Source organism: Polypterus senegalus, chromosome 13, assembly GCF_016835505.1.
Source record: "Polypterus senegalus isolate Bchr_013 chromosome 13, ASM1683550v1, whole genome shotgun sequence".
Taxonomy (NCBI): domain Eukaryota; kingdom Metazoa; phylum Chordata; class Cladistia; order Polypteriformes; family Polypteridae; genus Polypterus; species Polypterus senegalus.
In genome coordinates, this window is record NC_053166.1 from 53,615,093 (window position 1) to 53,631,254 (window position 16,162).

The window sequence follows — 16,162 nt, forward strand, 5'->3', positions numbered from 1 at the left end:
AGGGACAATCAAAAAGCTATTTATTAAGAATTTCAAAAAGAAATGACATCACTTTTCTACATAGTCACCTTCATTTGGGATGCAGTTTTCCCAGCGTCGTATGAAATTTCTAATGCCCAATTACTACTCCTCCTACTTTCACTATTTCCAACGAAAATATAAAAGTGCAGAAACTTTTTGAACGCCCCTCGTAAAAGAAAAAAAACCAAAATGAATGTTGGGTTTATGATCCTCATCTTCAATGAAGGTGCCAGGGCACATCTGTAAGCAGGTTTGGAGCATCCTGGCGGTGGCTGACAAGCGAGTGGGTATAAAGGAATGCCTAGACATTGCGTAGGGCTTCCGTGGAAACATAGCTGCCACGTCGGCTATGGCAGAAAGCTTTTGGACATTTGTGCCCACCCGGCCAGAAGTAAAGATGGGGCTGGAGAAGGGGTTGTAGTAAAATACAGCTGGATGTGGAGAAGGTTTCACTTGGTCTGAATTGCTTAGACTTTGGTTGGCCTTAATTGACACTTTTTAGGTTTGCATAAAAAGAGTTGAATGTTGAAAAGAAAGAGAATTGTCAATTCTAAATACTCAGGGTTCACAGTTTCATTCTGGGACGGTGCAGTGATTAGCGCCGTTACCTCAGAGCTCCAGTCGAGTGTGTCTGAATTGTGGTGCAGTCACCGTTTGCGTGTTCCTCCAGCGCCTGCATGGTTTTCCTCTGTGTACTTCAGTTTTCCTCACTCATCCCAAAGACATTCTGGGTAATATATTTTGTGACTTTACCGTGGGTCAGAGTGGTGCCCCCCAACTGCTCTGATGGATAGGATCCCAACTCTCTACGGCTCATAATTGTGTAGAGCACTTTCAAAAATGGATGGATGGGTGGGTGAATGGATCGAGTCTAACTCCATCTACAGGACGCTTTATCAAACAGCACAGAGTAGGAAAACAGTCCTTAATTTGACATTTTTACAGCGGCACAAATTTGATCCTACTCCTATTTATCAGCTTCTGAGCTGTCATAACTCGCAAGGAGCCGCCAGAAGATGCCGTTCAAGGAGATATTGGAACGTACATTACTGAAAGAGCGGAGTGTACTGGGAACGCTAGGCAACAATGAACTTGTAAAAAGATAATGATTTGACAAGGATGGAATAATATTTGTAAGAAATCTTACACATTACATGATAGCTCCATCTAGGTGGAGAACCCATGTGCTGTTTGCCAAAATGAATGTGTTGGTAACGCTGTGTGTGAAATACAGTTTTTGCAAAAGTGCCACAACTATCAATTCTCAAACTTTGCACCAAACTTTGAACACCCTTACAACACGTGAGTTCATCTGCAGATTTACACATTTCTCCACAACTCTATGTGAAGTAATGTTAAAGCAAGCTGCATTCATGTAAATCGCTGGTGTTTCCTGGTGGTGTTGGTGTGATTGACCGTACGCACATGAAGATCATTGCCCCAAATATGGATGACAATGCATATGTGAATCACAAGCAGTATCTCAGTATCAACACACATCTAGTCATGCATAAAAACTGTTCTAGTAGTCGGCCACTTACCCTGAAGATCGGTGGGGCAGGATGGGTGACTGACAGTGAAATGACTCACATGTACAGTGAGCTCTGCGTACTCACAAAGCCCTCGAACATTGTCGTTACACTTTACAAGCCTGAGAAGGTTCAAGAAAGCATGCAAAGACTCCTGGGGCACTGGATAAATGGAGCCTCGTCGAAGACAAGAGGAGGATCCCAGAGAGAGGCACTGCACGGCACAATGGAAGACAACCAGAAACACTGGAGGAGTGAACGTCATGGCTACTTTTATTTTAACTATTTGTTTACGAGGGGTTTTCCATGGCCATAACGGCGGAAGAATAATTTTTGTAGTTAAATAAACGTGCCCATCATTGGGCTTTACTCACATTCAGTGTGTGTGTCACTGTTTGACAGTGTTGTTCTTGGTGTTGTTTGCAAGTGGCAACAGCTAGGTGCAGGATAATGCAACATCCTACCTTATTATGGTTTCCTTCTTCTTCTTCTTCTTTGTGTCGAAGCCTCATCATTAGTATCAGAAAACTACAAAGCGTCATCTTCATTTGCAAGGAAACTATTAAACATCATCATGCGCGCCACTTTGAGGCTCAGGGTGCTGTAAAACTGTAATGTCATTCATTCTCAAACGTGAGCTCCTACTATCAGCTGGGAGTAGGAGTGGGATGCTTCATAAATTCTTCTCTTGTCCTACTCTGAGATTGGACAAATTCTTATCCTAATAAGAACTTTTAGTGTAACTCCGAGAATTAATTCTGAGAGACTTGGCACCAATGAATGCTGATGTGACGTCTAATATTGGGGTTGATAATTGATGACTAGCTAACTTTCACTGATCATATTGTGGCGGTCAATATCTGCAAGATCAGCCCATACGTGACAGAGTATGCGTCTCCACCTCTCACTAGGCGCTAGGTACTGCACGCTATGACTACTGCAACTCCTTTCTTAGCAGGGGTGCCAGCATGTTCTATCAAGCCACTGCAGATGCTCTAAACTGCAGCAGCACGTTTAGTTTTCATGTAGCTGAAATGGGTGCACGTCACTCCCCCCTTCTCAGATGAGTCCACTGGCTCCCGGTAGTGTGCTTGCTTACAAAGCAGTCCGTGGTTCAGCACCTCCTTATTTGGAGGCTCTCATTAGATCCTATACTCCTTCCCACCTACTCACGTCTACTGATGAACGGTGTCTGGTGATGCCACCTCTGCGCTGAATCATATTTCAATTGACTCTTTTATTGTGTAGCCCCTTGCTGGTGGAAAGATCTTCCCAGATTCACCTGAACAGCTGACTCCCTTAATACATTTTAGAAGCTTTTGAAAACGTTGCTGTCTTGTAAATACCTCACTAATGGCTAATGCAGTGGTTCTCAAACTGTGGGGCGAAGTAACAAAAAGGGGGGCGCAAAAGATGTGAAAAGAAAGAAAACAAGAATCAAAAATATGAAAAATACATCTATTGAAACCAAAACAAATTAACTTAAACTACATTCTGACTCACCCTGCCCGGGGTTTGTTTCCTGCCTTGCGCCCTGTGTTGGCTGGGATTGGCTCCAGCAGACCCCCGTGACCCTGTAGTTAGGATATAGCGGGTTGGATAATGGATGGATGGATGGATACGTTCAGATACTAGAAAAATAAATATAGAGTTAGATAAATATCGATAAAAGTTAAGTAGGTAGACTAAAATATGCATCTATAATATATAATTCATTAAAAAAAGCACAAATTGGTATTAGTGGGCTCCTTTCAAAAAAACGTTGGGGGGGATTAAAACTGTTATGAAAACTTGGGTCGCAAATACTTAAAGGTTGAGAAATGCGGGACTAATGGTTTTGATGTGCGGTTCTTTTTGTAGTTAAGGTAAGGTTAACTAGTCATATCCTTGAATTAGTTTAATGGTTGCTTACTTATAAAGTCTGGCACATTTGTAACCTAGTGCTCAATCCTAGATGAAACTCATTTTGGATTAAAGCATTTACTAAATGAATAAACAGAAATGTAAAATCGTAGCTGTTGACTTTGCTTTGGTGCAGTCAGCGTGGGTGCTGGCCTCTCATCTAGCTGCAGTGGCCAATCCATAGTCATGCTGGGGTAGGTGGAGTTTTTGTGTCAAGGGCACCACGAGGCTAACCATGGGCTCTCCTTTCTTGTCTCCCTATCTAGCACAAGCGTTGCATCCCAGCCTCCCTGGAAGCCTACTACTCTGCGCAGGACTCCAGCTCTCGAAGCCGCTTCTACACAGTCATCAGTCACTACAGCATGGCCAAGCAGACCACTTCTCGCTCTGTATCCCCTTGGCTACCGGCGGGCTCGGTGGATCACGAAGTCAGAGGTCCAAATAAGGAGGCCCACTGAGGGCCATGGCAGTACACGCAGAGGCTTGCTAATTGTCTGCCAAAGTTTCTCAGTTCCTTGTCGTTGCTGTTTTGTATTTGAGATGAACGAGCGTTTGTACAAAGGCATGATCAGTGTTGGTGAAATTGTTTTCCGTCTGCTGCTTCCACTGGCTTTCTGGTCAGATGGCTGCTGTATGTAATGGCTCCGATTTCTTTTGACAGCCAAATCGGAGTCATGCAGGCACATTTCTTGTAAATATGCAGAAGGGAGCTCATATTTCATCCTATGCCAAGTAACATACTTGTAATGAAATGAGGTGTGTTTTTGTTCCCTTGTGCTTGATTTGTGTAGGGCTGCCAGCTGGCTGCATGAAAGTGGGTCATGGCGGTCCAGCATGCCTCGTTGCTTGCTCAGTTCATCTGTCACAATGCAAAGTCCTGCAATACTTCTGTCAGGAAATGAGAGGTCGGTGTACCATGTCACAAAGTTAGAAAGCTACTTGCACGTCAGTACCCACCTCTGCAGATGGGGAAACACTCAACTGTCTCAGTTCAAACTGCCATAGAAGCCAGTAGCCATCGAGTGTTCAGTTCTCAGGAGATGGGAGGGTGTTAATCTTGCTCAGTTTCCACAGTGCCTGGAAGCTGGAAGCCACTCGCCAATTAAGTGTCCTCGTCGCTGCAGGTAGAAGGAAGCTGACTGGCAGGCTTTTCCATCAGTTTGGACAGCACTTTTGCCCCATGCAGTTTAAATCTTTGTTGGCAGCAATACAATCCAGGTGCCATCTTCAAGGCACTATGACAACTGAGCAGAAGTTAGCAACACCTGCATAGTGTGGTGTCCTTATGTGGCCAGCTGGCAGCCCCATACTTGTAAAACTTTTTTATTGCTCCAGAAATAAACTCTTTTCTTTGTTTAACTGAAAGAAACCTAGCAGTGTGTTTGAGTTACAGTTGACAGCATGACCCTCCTCAGTAAAGCCAAACTTATGCAGCAAAGTTGGTGGACAGTGAAATTTTACCATATAATGTACCACGTCTTGTGGCACACATCATTCCAGCTCAGGACATTGGCTTAGCTTGCTCCTTCCCAGCAGCCTCTAACATAGTGTCACATTATGCTGGATTTAGATGATTGTAACGTTCGCTTTGTCTGTTTCTCTATTTTGATATGGCTGTAACTTTTGCTCTGGGCTGCCAGCTTGTGCATGGAGGAGTAGAAAGAGAAGTGGGGACGATCTGCTAACATGGAGTGCAGGTCCTGGTCATCCTGGAGATGAATGGCAGGGGGTGGCTGTTAAGTATGCAGAATAGAACAGTGACTAGCTGGTCAAAGATCTTGTGGGACAAAAAAGATGTGAATGCTTCTCAACTTTGCATCATTTGTCTTCACTTTATGTAATCTGGCAATTGCTTCGGAGCAGCAGTTACAGTGCAGTGCGTAGCACACCAGTGTGTGACATGTATCGCTGCCTACTCCTGGGCTCTCACAAAAGGTCCTTCACCTGCTGTCATGTCTCTCTGCACATTCTGACACCTCTGCTGCTTACTCTAGCAACTTTCTAAATCCAAACAGATCCACCTATCTGCTCTACGTGTTACGTTTTCTCCTTGGCCTACTTCCTCTAGACCTTCCCCTGGCCTGGCTCTCCTTGCTTACACTAGACTCAGCTGACAGATACTACTCTTCTCACTGTAGTCACTTACTTATCTCTGTTGGTTAACTGTGGACCATTGACTGCTCATTAGTACCAACTCTACACCTTCTTCCATCTCTATCCACTCAATACATGACACTCAATGATGCATGACTACCAATACAAGACTCTCATCTACTGCTGTGTGCTCTTTATGAGCCCTCATCTGCCAAACACCACCATCTCCACACTCTATCATCTGATTATAGAGTTTGATAATTCTCTGTCCCTACACTCTGGATTCTCATGTCCCACTATAAAGTTTCCTTTGGCTGTTTGTCCTGATCCAAACCCCACTTTTCTTCATTATTACCAACTTTCTGCATCTTTGCCTACTTCTACTGCTAATCATTTGTAATTCTAGACTCTCTTCTGTACACTCATTATAAAGCCACCTCAATTATTCAGTATCAACCCTAGCCCCTCTTCAGTCTCTGTCTCCCCCCATTGGCAATCTCAGTATTAAAACGGACAGCTTTGGGTCCTCCCGATCTCTGTCTATTCACTAGACATTCTTTTATAACTCTGGACTCTCCTCGGTCTACTCATTCTAATCCCTTCACTGAATATTCATTGTGAATTCTCTTTAACTCATCACTAAGTCTTTAGAACCTCCTCCACTTTCTAATCGTGGAACCTCATATTTCTTGATCCATTCCCTGTAGACCCCATCCACTCATCATCATCAATCGCTGTGCCATCTTTTGGCTCCTTCTATTGATTCTACACTCCCTTGTAAGTCTAAACCCGTCTCACTGTAGAACATCTACTCATCGTTTGCAACCCTAGATCCTCCTCTGTCTGCTCATTATAAATCGCCTACTCATCCGTATAGACTCTTGTGTATAATCTACTGTGTTCGGCTCAACATTGGCATCTCTAGACCCTTCCCTACACTGCACACCCTCTTCTAATCACACAACTCTAATACATCCTCTTCTCTCTTCTCTGTCTTCTCATTATGAACACTCTCCTAATCAAAGCTACCAGCTCTGGGTTCTGTTTTGTTTCAGTCTACTCACTCTTGTTTGCTCATTGCTTGCAGTTCCTGCCGTGCATAGCAGGCACTCCTCTGTGCAGCTATTCTAGATCCTTCTCTTTTATAACTACCCACCTTTGGCCTTGCTTGGTCTACTCTTTCTCGGCCCTCTTTCTGCCCATCTCTACCTACTCTAGGCCCTCCGATATCTCTCTCTGTCCTTACTGTGTGCAGTCTGTTGATCCTTACTACGAACTGTTCACTGTTCCTTTTCCCTTCACTTACTGTACAGTATACCTTATTCTTTGGATATTTACTGTAGACTACCCTCTACTTTGGTTTAGGTTCTAGAGACCTCCCTAACATTCACTCTAGAAGGGTCTTACTTGTTCAGCCTTTCTCATTAAGTGGTGCTTACACTTAGTTTTTGTAGGATCCCAATGTCTGAGAGGTGTTCACTGTAATCAGTATCTTTGATGTTCGTGGGTATTATCCGTGTTTACTACGATTCTCCATGTACCCAATTCTCTTGTCAAACACACACACATTTTTGATGTTTTTTTTTTTTTTTGCTGTGTATGAAATATTAATTGTAAGAAACATATCTTTATAAAGCCTGTTTAATAAGAGGGCAGTCACATGTGTGTATCTAAACCTTCCTACATAGACGCCAAGGGTGTGATTGGCAGTGTATTAATTGCTCTAATGTTGAGAAACTGAAAATACTATATGAGCGAGTACTCTTCAAGCTTTTGTGTCTAATATTTACCCTTTTTTGACGGATGGTACATTCCCCTTCTAATTAAAAACCACAGTCCAGTTCCCGGTGTCCCATGTGCCTTCCTGACGTGAGTGGAGTGACCTCAGCAGACAGCAGTGAGCTCAGACTGGTGCCACTGCTGCACTTCAGAAATTAGCATGTAAGTTTCTCATGTGGCATGAGCTCACCTTGAGTCCTGCAAGGTGATGAATGAAAATCATTTGAGCAACTGTCATGTCTGATGAGGCTGCATTCAAAAGAGGCCTGGGAGACAATTTCTGCAATGTTCAAACATGTCGTTTACACAGCATCTTCGAAGGTTTGCACCGAGTCCCTGAGGCGTCGCAGACTCATTATGCAGAGACAACGCACAGCTCCAGCAGGAGAAGTGAACATGAGTTGCCAATGCAATAACAAGAAAAGATTAAAATTAGAAAGAAAAAAAAAGAAAACAAACACACAAGTTTCCAAATGGATGTGCCTGCAAGTAAATTAGGTGGAAAAATCATGCAGCTTACATCAGAACTTTGGTGAAGAGTCCCAACCAACCTGAAGGGCAGGGGTGAAAAATGCAATGTGAACACCTGAAGAGAGTGTGCATGTCCACTAGAAGGATATGTGGATTAATAACATCTGGAAGATGAAATACAATTGGTGAGATTTTCATTTATAAAATGGCAAATGCTGATTTCTGACCACCCATGTCTGAACAGAGGCTTTTTTCTAGTGTTTGCCTGATTAGTTTTGTTTTAGTGGAGATGCAGGTGGTCTCCATACTTGGAGACACTGAGGTGTGTGTGTGTGGTGTGATTGCATGTCACGGTGCCAGTGAACGCACCTGTAAGTGTAACACACATGCATACAAGTGTGGGATGCACGTGTCCGAGTGTGCTGACAGTGTGAGTGGGTGTGAGTGGGTGGGTGTAAATTCCTGTTTGTTGAGTAGGTATGTGTGTAGACAACTGCACACCGAGGATTAGTGAACGTGTATGCATGTTCTCAAGGCTTTTTGGGTATGTGTCTTGTAAAAGACGCCCGGACACAGACAGACAATGAGACAGCCAGATGTCCACAACACACTTTTTTTCTTCAACACACAGCCGCAATGAACTCACAAGGCTCAGTCCTTTTTTACTTCTCTTCTCCTTTACTTCACGGCCACCTCCACTACTCTCTCGCAAGCTCTGTCCTCTTCCACCCAACTCCTGCTCCCTGAATGGAGTGAGGTGGCCCCTTTTACAATGCACCCACATGTGCTCCCTGATGGCCTTCCTGCAGCATTTCCTGGTGTGGTGGAAGTGCGGCAGTCCAAGGCTCCATAGTCCTTCAGGTACCCCCTGGTGGTGGTCACGGATACCCACAGGGTTGATCTTTCCAGCTCTGAGGTTTCCAGATCATCCAGGATGGCCACCCTCTTGTGACCTGGGGAAGGATTTGCCACTCTCTCTCTCTCTCTCCCCTGCTTCTCCAGGCCTCCCGGTGGGGCGAGGTCCTCAGCCATCCATCACAGTGTTTATATGCATATGTACAGGAATGCGTATAAATGTGTTCTATGCATTTATATGGGGTTTTTTTTGCAAATGTTTAGTTGTGTATATTTGTGGGTGGCTATAGTATACTTGGGTTTGTATGTCTGCGTAATGTGTGTGTACAAAGTTTAAAAGTATGTGTGAATCTGAACCCATTTGTGTGTGTGTGTGTGTGTGCTCCATAGCAGTGGATGTGACATGTAGGTGACATGTAGGTACAGGCATGTCAGTGTGGGAGTATGTGTATGACTGTGTGTGACTGACGAGTGTGTGTTGCTCTAACACGTTTATGCATTTTGTACACACGCTCACTTTCTCATTTGATATTCTTCTGCCAAAAATACCACAGTGGGAAAACCTTCTGGGAGAAAGAATCTGCATAAAAATGTGAAAGATAGCATACAAACAAGGGAGACAAAATTACTGCAAATGAAATTGCAGCCAACCTTCTTCATCTTCTTCTGCACAAATCTCAGGATAGCTTTTATCTGGTGACCAGGAACATCCGACGCCAAAGGCTGAAGGGCAGCAAATCCTTTGAAGGTCACAGCAGAGAGAGAATGAGAAAACATTCCGGCATCCTGCTCCTTCATTAACGTTTGTGTCAAACGTCGTTTCTAGCACTTCATTTAAAAAAGTACATGTGGTGCTGAATGGTCTCTGGTACATTGATTACGGTGACCTAACCTAAGATATCGATACGGAGAAGACTGACTTCCAGGTGCACTGATCTGACAGGGAGACCCTCTACACTGCAACCTTCCCTGATCAGCTCGGCCCTCAACCTCTTCACAATAAAGGCACAGAGTCCTGCAGTTCTGAATGTGCGTCTCTCTTTCCTCCAACTGGCTTGACTACAATGCATGTCTGCCCGTCTCTGACACCGTGCCATGGCCAATGTGGCCCATTGTGTCCCCTCTGCAGCTGGCTTATGTTTGGTGTGTAGTTTCTTATGAATCCTCACAGCTCTCACAAGAATCTGCCTTCACAGACGAGGCTGGCTCCTGGGGATTTGAATGAGCTGACCTTCCATCTGTCGTATAAGATCATGGACTCTTAGCTGCTTCCTCACAACTACATCCAAGTCTGCAGGACTGCTGAACGATGTCCATTTTAATTGTTGCTGGATGCAGTCAATTCTGTTGTATTGTTGTTTTGTAATAATATTGTATGGGATATTGGATGTTGTGTGTTTGTTTTTCCCTTTTTCATTCATTATTATATTGCTTAAAGAATTCCAATGTTCCTGAGATATATGTCTAATAAATCAACTTGTCTGAACTCACTATCACAGATTCCATGCTTAGTGAACATGTATGGAGGAACATGTCATCCATTTATTTTGTAATGTGGTTAATTCAGGGTGACATTCCTGCACTGGGAGCACTGGATGCGAGGCAGGACCCTGCGCTGGATGTCAGTTCACTAAAAGACCCCCAGACAGGCAGCTGCTCACTTGCAAGGGGCCAAGTTACAACAACATTTATTTATATAGCACATTTTCATACACACAGTAGCTCTACAAAATGGAGAATAGAAAAATAAAAGACACAGTAAGAAAATAAAATAAGTCAACGTTAATTAACATAGAATAAGAGTAAGGTCTGATGGCCAGGGTGGACAGAAAAAACAAAACAAAAAACTCCAGACAGCTGGGATTCCAGACCATGAGACCGCCCAGTCCCCTCGGGGCAATCTACCTCACATAAATCAAACAGTCCTCTTTGTATTTAGGGTTCTCACAGAAGGACTTGATGATGATGGTCATGTAGACTTCTGGCTTTTAGTCCATCAATGTTGGAGCATCATGATGCTTTGAGTAGGTGGTGGTGGTGCAGGCTGCCAACACAAAGAAACCAGAAAAAGAAACAGATGAGAGAGTAGGGGTCAGTACGGAGTTGTCAGTAACCCCAAGCACAGATAGAACATGAAATCTTAGTGTGTGTGGGAGACATTTAAAGGTCCTCTGGTCTGATGAGACAAAATGTCAACTCTTTGGGCAGAACTCCAAGCACTTGTCTAATAACTTCCGTTAGGTGAAGCATGGTGGTGGCAATGTCATGCTTTAGGAGGTGGGACGGATGGACTGGTCAGAATTTAGAGAACGATGAATGCGCACAAATATAGAGAGGTCCTTGGAAAAAAAAAAACTGCTTCAAAGTGAATGTGACCTCAGATTGGGGCGATGGTTCACCATTCATGACAGAACAGAATACAGCAATAGGAAAGGAGGAGTTAGGAGACTTTATGCCAGAAGTGTGAACAGGTAAGACAAGAGGAACTGAGAATGTCTTGGGACAGGGTGAGGGTGTAAGGTACGCAGCCCAGACAGACACAGCTTCTCTATATCATGTGAACTTCCTACTTTGATTGTAAAAATCATCTAAAAATCAAGCATATGATTCTATTATTTCAGAGACTCTGCATGAGAGGACAAAGAAGGCACAATAGGAGCTATTCAGAGACTTTTCAAGGGGCATCTCTTTGAAAGCTGTCCAGAGTCTACCTGTTTGTTCTTACCTTGAGCCTAGCAAAATGAACTGTACTCCATGTTTACCATCAGTTCCCAAACCTGAGTGTATCATTTCTAGTTATGAACAACTTTGTCTTCCAACGCGTTTTACTTCTAGTATCTAACACTCAAGTAGCTTTTTTGATTCTAAATGATCTCTTTGCAGGGTATTTCTGTGTCTAAAGGCACCCAAAGAGTCTGGGGGTCCTCTCTCTTCATCATGAAGTTCTACTGGACCAGGAAGCTAGCTTGATGAGATCACCATTAACTATGTCACCTGCTAGAAGCCTTTTCAAACCAGAAGGATAGAGGGGACGGTGAAGTATGCACATCGAAGGATGGCTGAATTATTAAACGCCGCTCCTGGCATCGGCTTCAGGCTCTGCACTTGAAATGGGATTCCTGAGACAGCCTGATGCAGTTTCCATGGCAACAGTGAGGCTGTCCTCTTTTTGTTTTTCTAGGGTTGCCATCAGTTGGATCCTGTCACAGAATGGCTTCAAGTTATTCTGACAAACATCTGGGGTGTCGTCTTCCGATATGCATGTCGTGAACAGTGACCCACAATTAAGCAAGCAAGTCGAAGCCAAGATGCTTCTCTCAATAGCATGTGAGTGCCATCACTGACTGAAACAAATACAGGAGAAAATCCATGGCATGTTGGTTAAGACTATTCATTTTGGGGTGTCTCATAAGAGCCATGTAACAGAAAGGATGTGGGCCCACCAGATGTATACTGTTAGGGAGAGTGGTGCCCACCAAGACTGAAATAGAGGAAGATGTCAATCATGTATCAGTAAACACAGTAGGGATAACACCAGTCCACAGAAAGACATGGATGGGGGTCACCGCAGCCCTGAATGAATTGATTAGAAAGGATCACACAAGTTATGAAGTATTGGAGACATGGCAATAAAACAGAGTGTTTCACATCATTCCTGAAGTAAAGGGCAGATGTTCACAGCATTCCCAACTGTTTTGTTTTGGCCAATTTGTGTACTTCCAACACATACTTGGCAGAGCATTCATGTAAGAGTTACTTAATATCAAACAGCTCAGTTTCATCCTTCCATCTTCAAACCTGTTTAATCCAGTTGAGGGTTGCTGGGAGCTGGTGCCTATCTTGGAATCATTGGGCACAAGGTGGGAATAAGCTCAGGTCAGAATGTCAACCCATGCTGGGCAATTTAGAGTTGTCAGTTAACCTAATGCACACGTCTTTGGAAAATCACAGCACCCTGAGGTGAACCAACATACACATGTGAAGAACGTTCAAACTCCAACACAGCAGGAGTACAGACTGAAACTTGATCTGGAGATGTGAGGCATCATTGTTAAACACTAAACTGCCATGACACCTCACAGGCCTAATTAGTAACCAATTGTTTCACCAACAAAAATAAATCCATGCAGTAATTTCATGGTCAATCTTTGAAACTAGTAATTCAAATAACTATGAGGATTTTAAAATAGAGCAGATCATCTGGAATGGCTAAATTCAAGCATGTTTATTTTGAATGTGTGAGCTTGGATGCTCACAGTTTTTAAAATGGCTGCCATGACACCACTTGTGTGTGTGAGGGATACTGATGGTGCCATTAAGATCATGGCAATGATAGCTAATCAACAAAGCATGACTAACATAATGTGTAATTTAAGCAGTAATAACCATAAATACATCTAATACAAAGATTGCTATTGCATTATTATTCTAATCACCTCATTAGGATCCTAAGATGTGGTGCTTTCGTATCTGGCCTATGATTGAATTACCCATTAAAGTGGCAGAACAGCATTGGAGTGTGTAGGTCACAAACCATCACCCAGGAATGTACCACCAGATTGTACTTTTCAGTTCACCTCTCCACTAAAACCAAAGACCTCCAGAAGCTACAACAAGGCTGACAGGGGAGCACTACTTGTAGATAAATTCTGATGGAACAGTCATTTACGGCATGTTACACCCATGGAAGATTTAGAGTAAATAATGATGATAATATCTTCTATTTTCTTATCTATATATATAAAGTAGAGTTTGGATCCGAGAGACTGTGTTTGTGTGTTTATAGAGGGATGGAGAGTTAAGGCGGGTGGGGGAGTCACGTGATCATCTCCCCTCCCATTCACGTCATTTCATTCGCTTCATTTCGCTCTGAGCTGAGCTCTGCAGCTGACGCGGTCTTGCCGTTCTTTTGCCTTAGTGGTTTTGTCCTCTCTCCTTTACTAATTTACTGTTTAGTACACACGGTACTTACACAGTCACTTATAAAAGGGTAGAAGACTCAAGAAATGGGTATTGAAACTACCTTGGAAGACATGCAATCAACGAGGATATTAAACGGATCTCAAGAGAGGTATTTTAGGTTGGAAAAAAAGCGCTTTGGCTGCCAAAACCAGGCGATTAAACAAATCTCAACAAGAAACGACTTCTACGTTAGAAAAAAAAAAATCAGGCGGCTAAACGAATTTAAAGAAGACAGGATTTCTAGATTGGGAAAAGGACGATTGGCTGCCGAAACTAGGCGGTTAAAAGAATCTGAAAACGACAGGACGTCTAGATTGGAAAAACCACGATCCGCTGCCAAAACTAGCCGGTTAAATTTGCAGCGAAGTATGCCAGGTATATATATATATATATATATATATATATATATATATATATATATATATATATATATATATATATATATATATATATATATATATATATATATATATATATATAAATCTTGGGACAAGATGAAACGTTTTCAGAGAGATGAGACGTGACTTTCTCACTTTCACGTCCTGCGAGACAAAGAGTAGATGACAAAGTAGAACGTCGTAAAGATTTCAAAAGTGTTGGTGCAATACACATGCATAGCAAGTCAGAGATGATGGAAGTACGAAAATTTGAAAGTCTCCAAAAAATTATAGTAAAGATCGCATTAGCGCAAACAAACGGAAATTATTACTCAGTGAAATAATGGAACAGCTAAAAGATATAGAAAAGATATATAAATCAGAGACTTGTAGATCATCTAATTCGTGTTGCCATTAGAGAAAAATGTTTTTTCTTCCCAATGAAGAGACGAGAATTAAAACATTTGTTGCTTGGTGAAAGTGAAATCCACATACGCTGTCATGCTTGGGTCACAGAGGTGCACAGATAATCAGGAGATTTTAGAGACTTTATTCAGATACTTCAAACAAACATAAGTTTCTTTCAGGAGTAAATCGAGCTCCGTGCGCAATCAGAGGGGACAGTTCCGTCTCTCAATTAAAAGAACAGAACATCTTCCTCTTCGTAGGGGCGCGCCTCGGGAGCAGGACCTCCAAGAGGAGCAGAGGATGTCTGGGGGAGAAGAGAGACAAGGCAGTGAGAAAAAGGAGCAGCTGCTGTACAGGCTTTTAAATATTGAAGCGTTGTGTGACAGGCAGATCACACGTTACGGCAGCAGCAAGCCAGCTGTTAATCGATTAAAGAGGAGGTAAAAAAAACTGTATTTGTATCTCATTGTATTACCGTTTAAGAGGGGTTTTCGGAGAAGCAACTGCGTCTCCTTGGGGTGCGTTCAGCCCCCCTCTTCACAACGCGAGCGGCAGAGACGCGAAGTGGCTGCAGCATAACGCCTGCCGGGGTGGGGTGTTTGGCGAGCGAACTGAGTAGGTTGCCCTATGGGGGGTTGATGAGCGAAGCGAGTGAGCAAGGGGCGTGGGGGTGGTGGAGGGTTACGGTTGGCGAGCGAAATGAACAAGGGGCGGGGTTTGGTGAGCGAGGCGAGCAGGCGCAGAACCCCACTAGTATATTTATATATTTTTTTTTCTTCTTTGCACCGTTGTTCACCATGCGTAACGCCAGTGTCTTGCAGCTTCCCTGATCAATTCGTCCTAATTACAGAATAAAGTTACAAGGAACACTTTCATTAGCTCAAATGGCAGCAAATGTTTGTCTTTTATCTATGGCTCTTTGCTCATATAAGAGAATATTGCACTGTATGAACAAAGGATGCAAAAACAGCAGCCAGAGCAACAATGGTTAGACCGCAATGTTGTGCTTCAGGAGAGGAGTGCAAATCAACTGGTGACGGTAATGCCACTAAGGCCTCACTAATTGTGTTACAAAGACATACGTCCAGTTCTCAGACCCTTGTACAGACTCCCAGGTAAGCTTAGGACTGATTTCCGAATCCTCCTTTTAACATATACTGTAAAGCCTTAAATGGCCATGACCCTGAGTCCCTATCTAAGCTTGTCATTACTTAACCAGAGCACACATTAGGCACTTTCCTACCGCAGGACGTTTTTTCAAGAACCCGATACTTTTTAGAATGTCAGGAACTTGTAAAGTGTTGTCACTATAAGAACTTGGCCCATTTTTATTTCCTAGTCCTTTTTTAGCTTGTACTCCATGATATGTATTTTTTATTCAACCACAAACTATCGTGGGTGAGGCTGGTGGATGAATTATGCTGACTGGTTGACCACAGGCACTGGCACCATCTCTGTAAGTAATTTGGACTTTGAAGGGTTATTGCACGTTACATATTTTACCTAAAGGTTACAGTTCCTGTTGTGCTGTGGGAACGCAACACATGAAAGTGGCCAGGGACCATAAGTGGCCCAGGCCCTACATCATACAGGATCTCACTGGTTCCTGAAAACAAAGTTCTTGTGGTGGGAAGGCGCCTACTGAGATCTCAAGATGCAGGGCCTACTTAAGATTCCAGGGATTAATAAAATAACAGGAGGCAGTCGAGCTCTTAGTGACAGGGCCCATAAGTGGTGGAATGATTTGTCTACTAATATAAGAGA

At 43.2% G+C, this 16,162-nt stretch overlaps 1 protein-coding gene across 1 annotated transcript in view; it reads left to right on the top strand.

Annotated features, from left to right (window-relative positions):
• Window positions 1-10,137, top strand: part of nsg2 (neuronal vesicle trafficking associated 2) — a 62,042-nt gene extending 51,905 nt beyond the window's left edge. The window contains exon 5 of the mRNA XM_039774897.1: window positions 3,719-10,137. Within this exon, the coding sequence (XP_039630831.1) occupies window positions 3,719-3,910 (192 nt within the window). The 3' untranslated portion in view covers window positions 3,911-10,137. The remainder of the gene's footprint in view (window positions 1-3,718) is intronic.
• The last annotated feature ends 6,025 nt before the right edge of the window (window positions 10,138-16,162 follow it).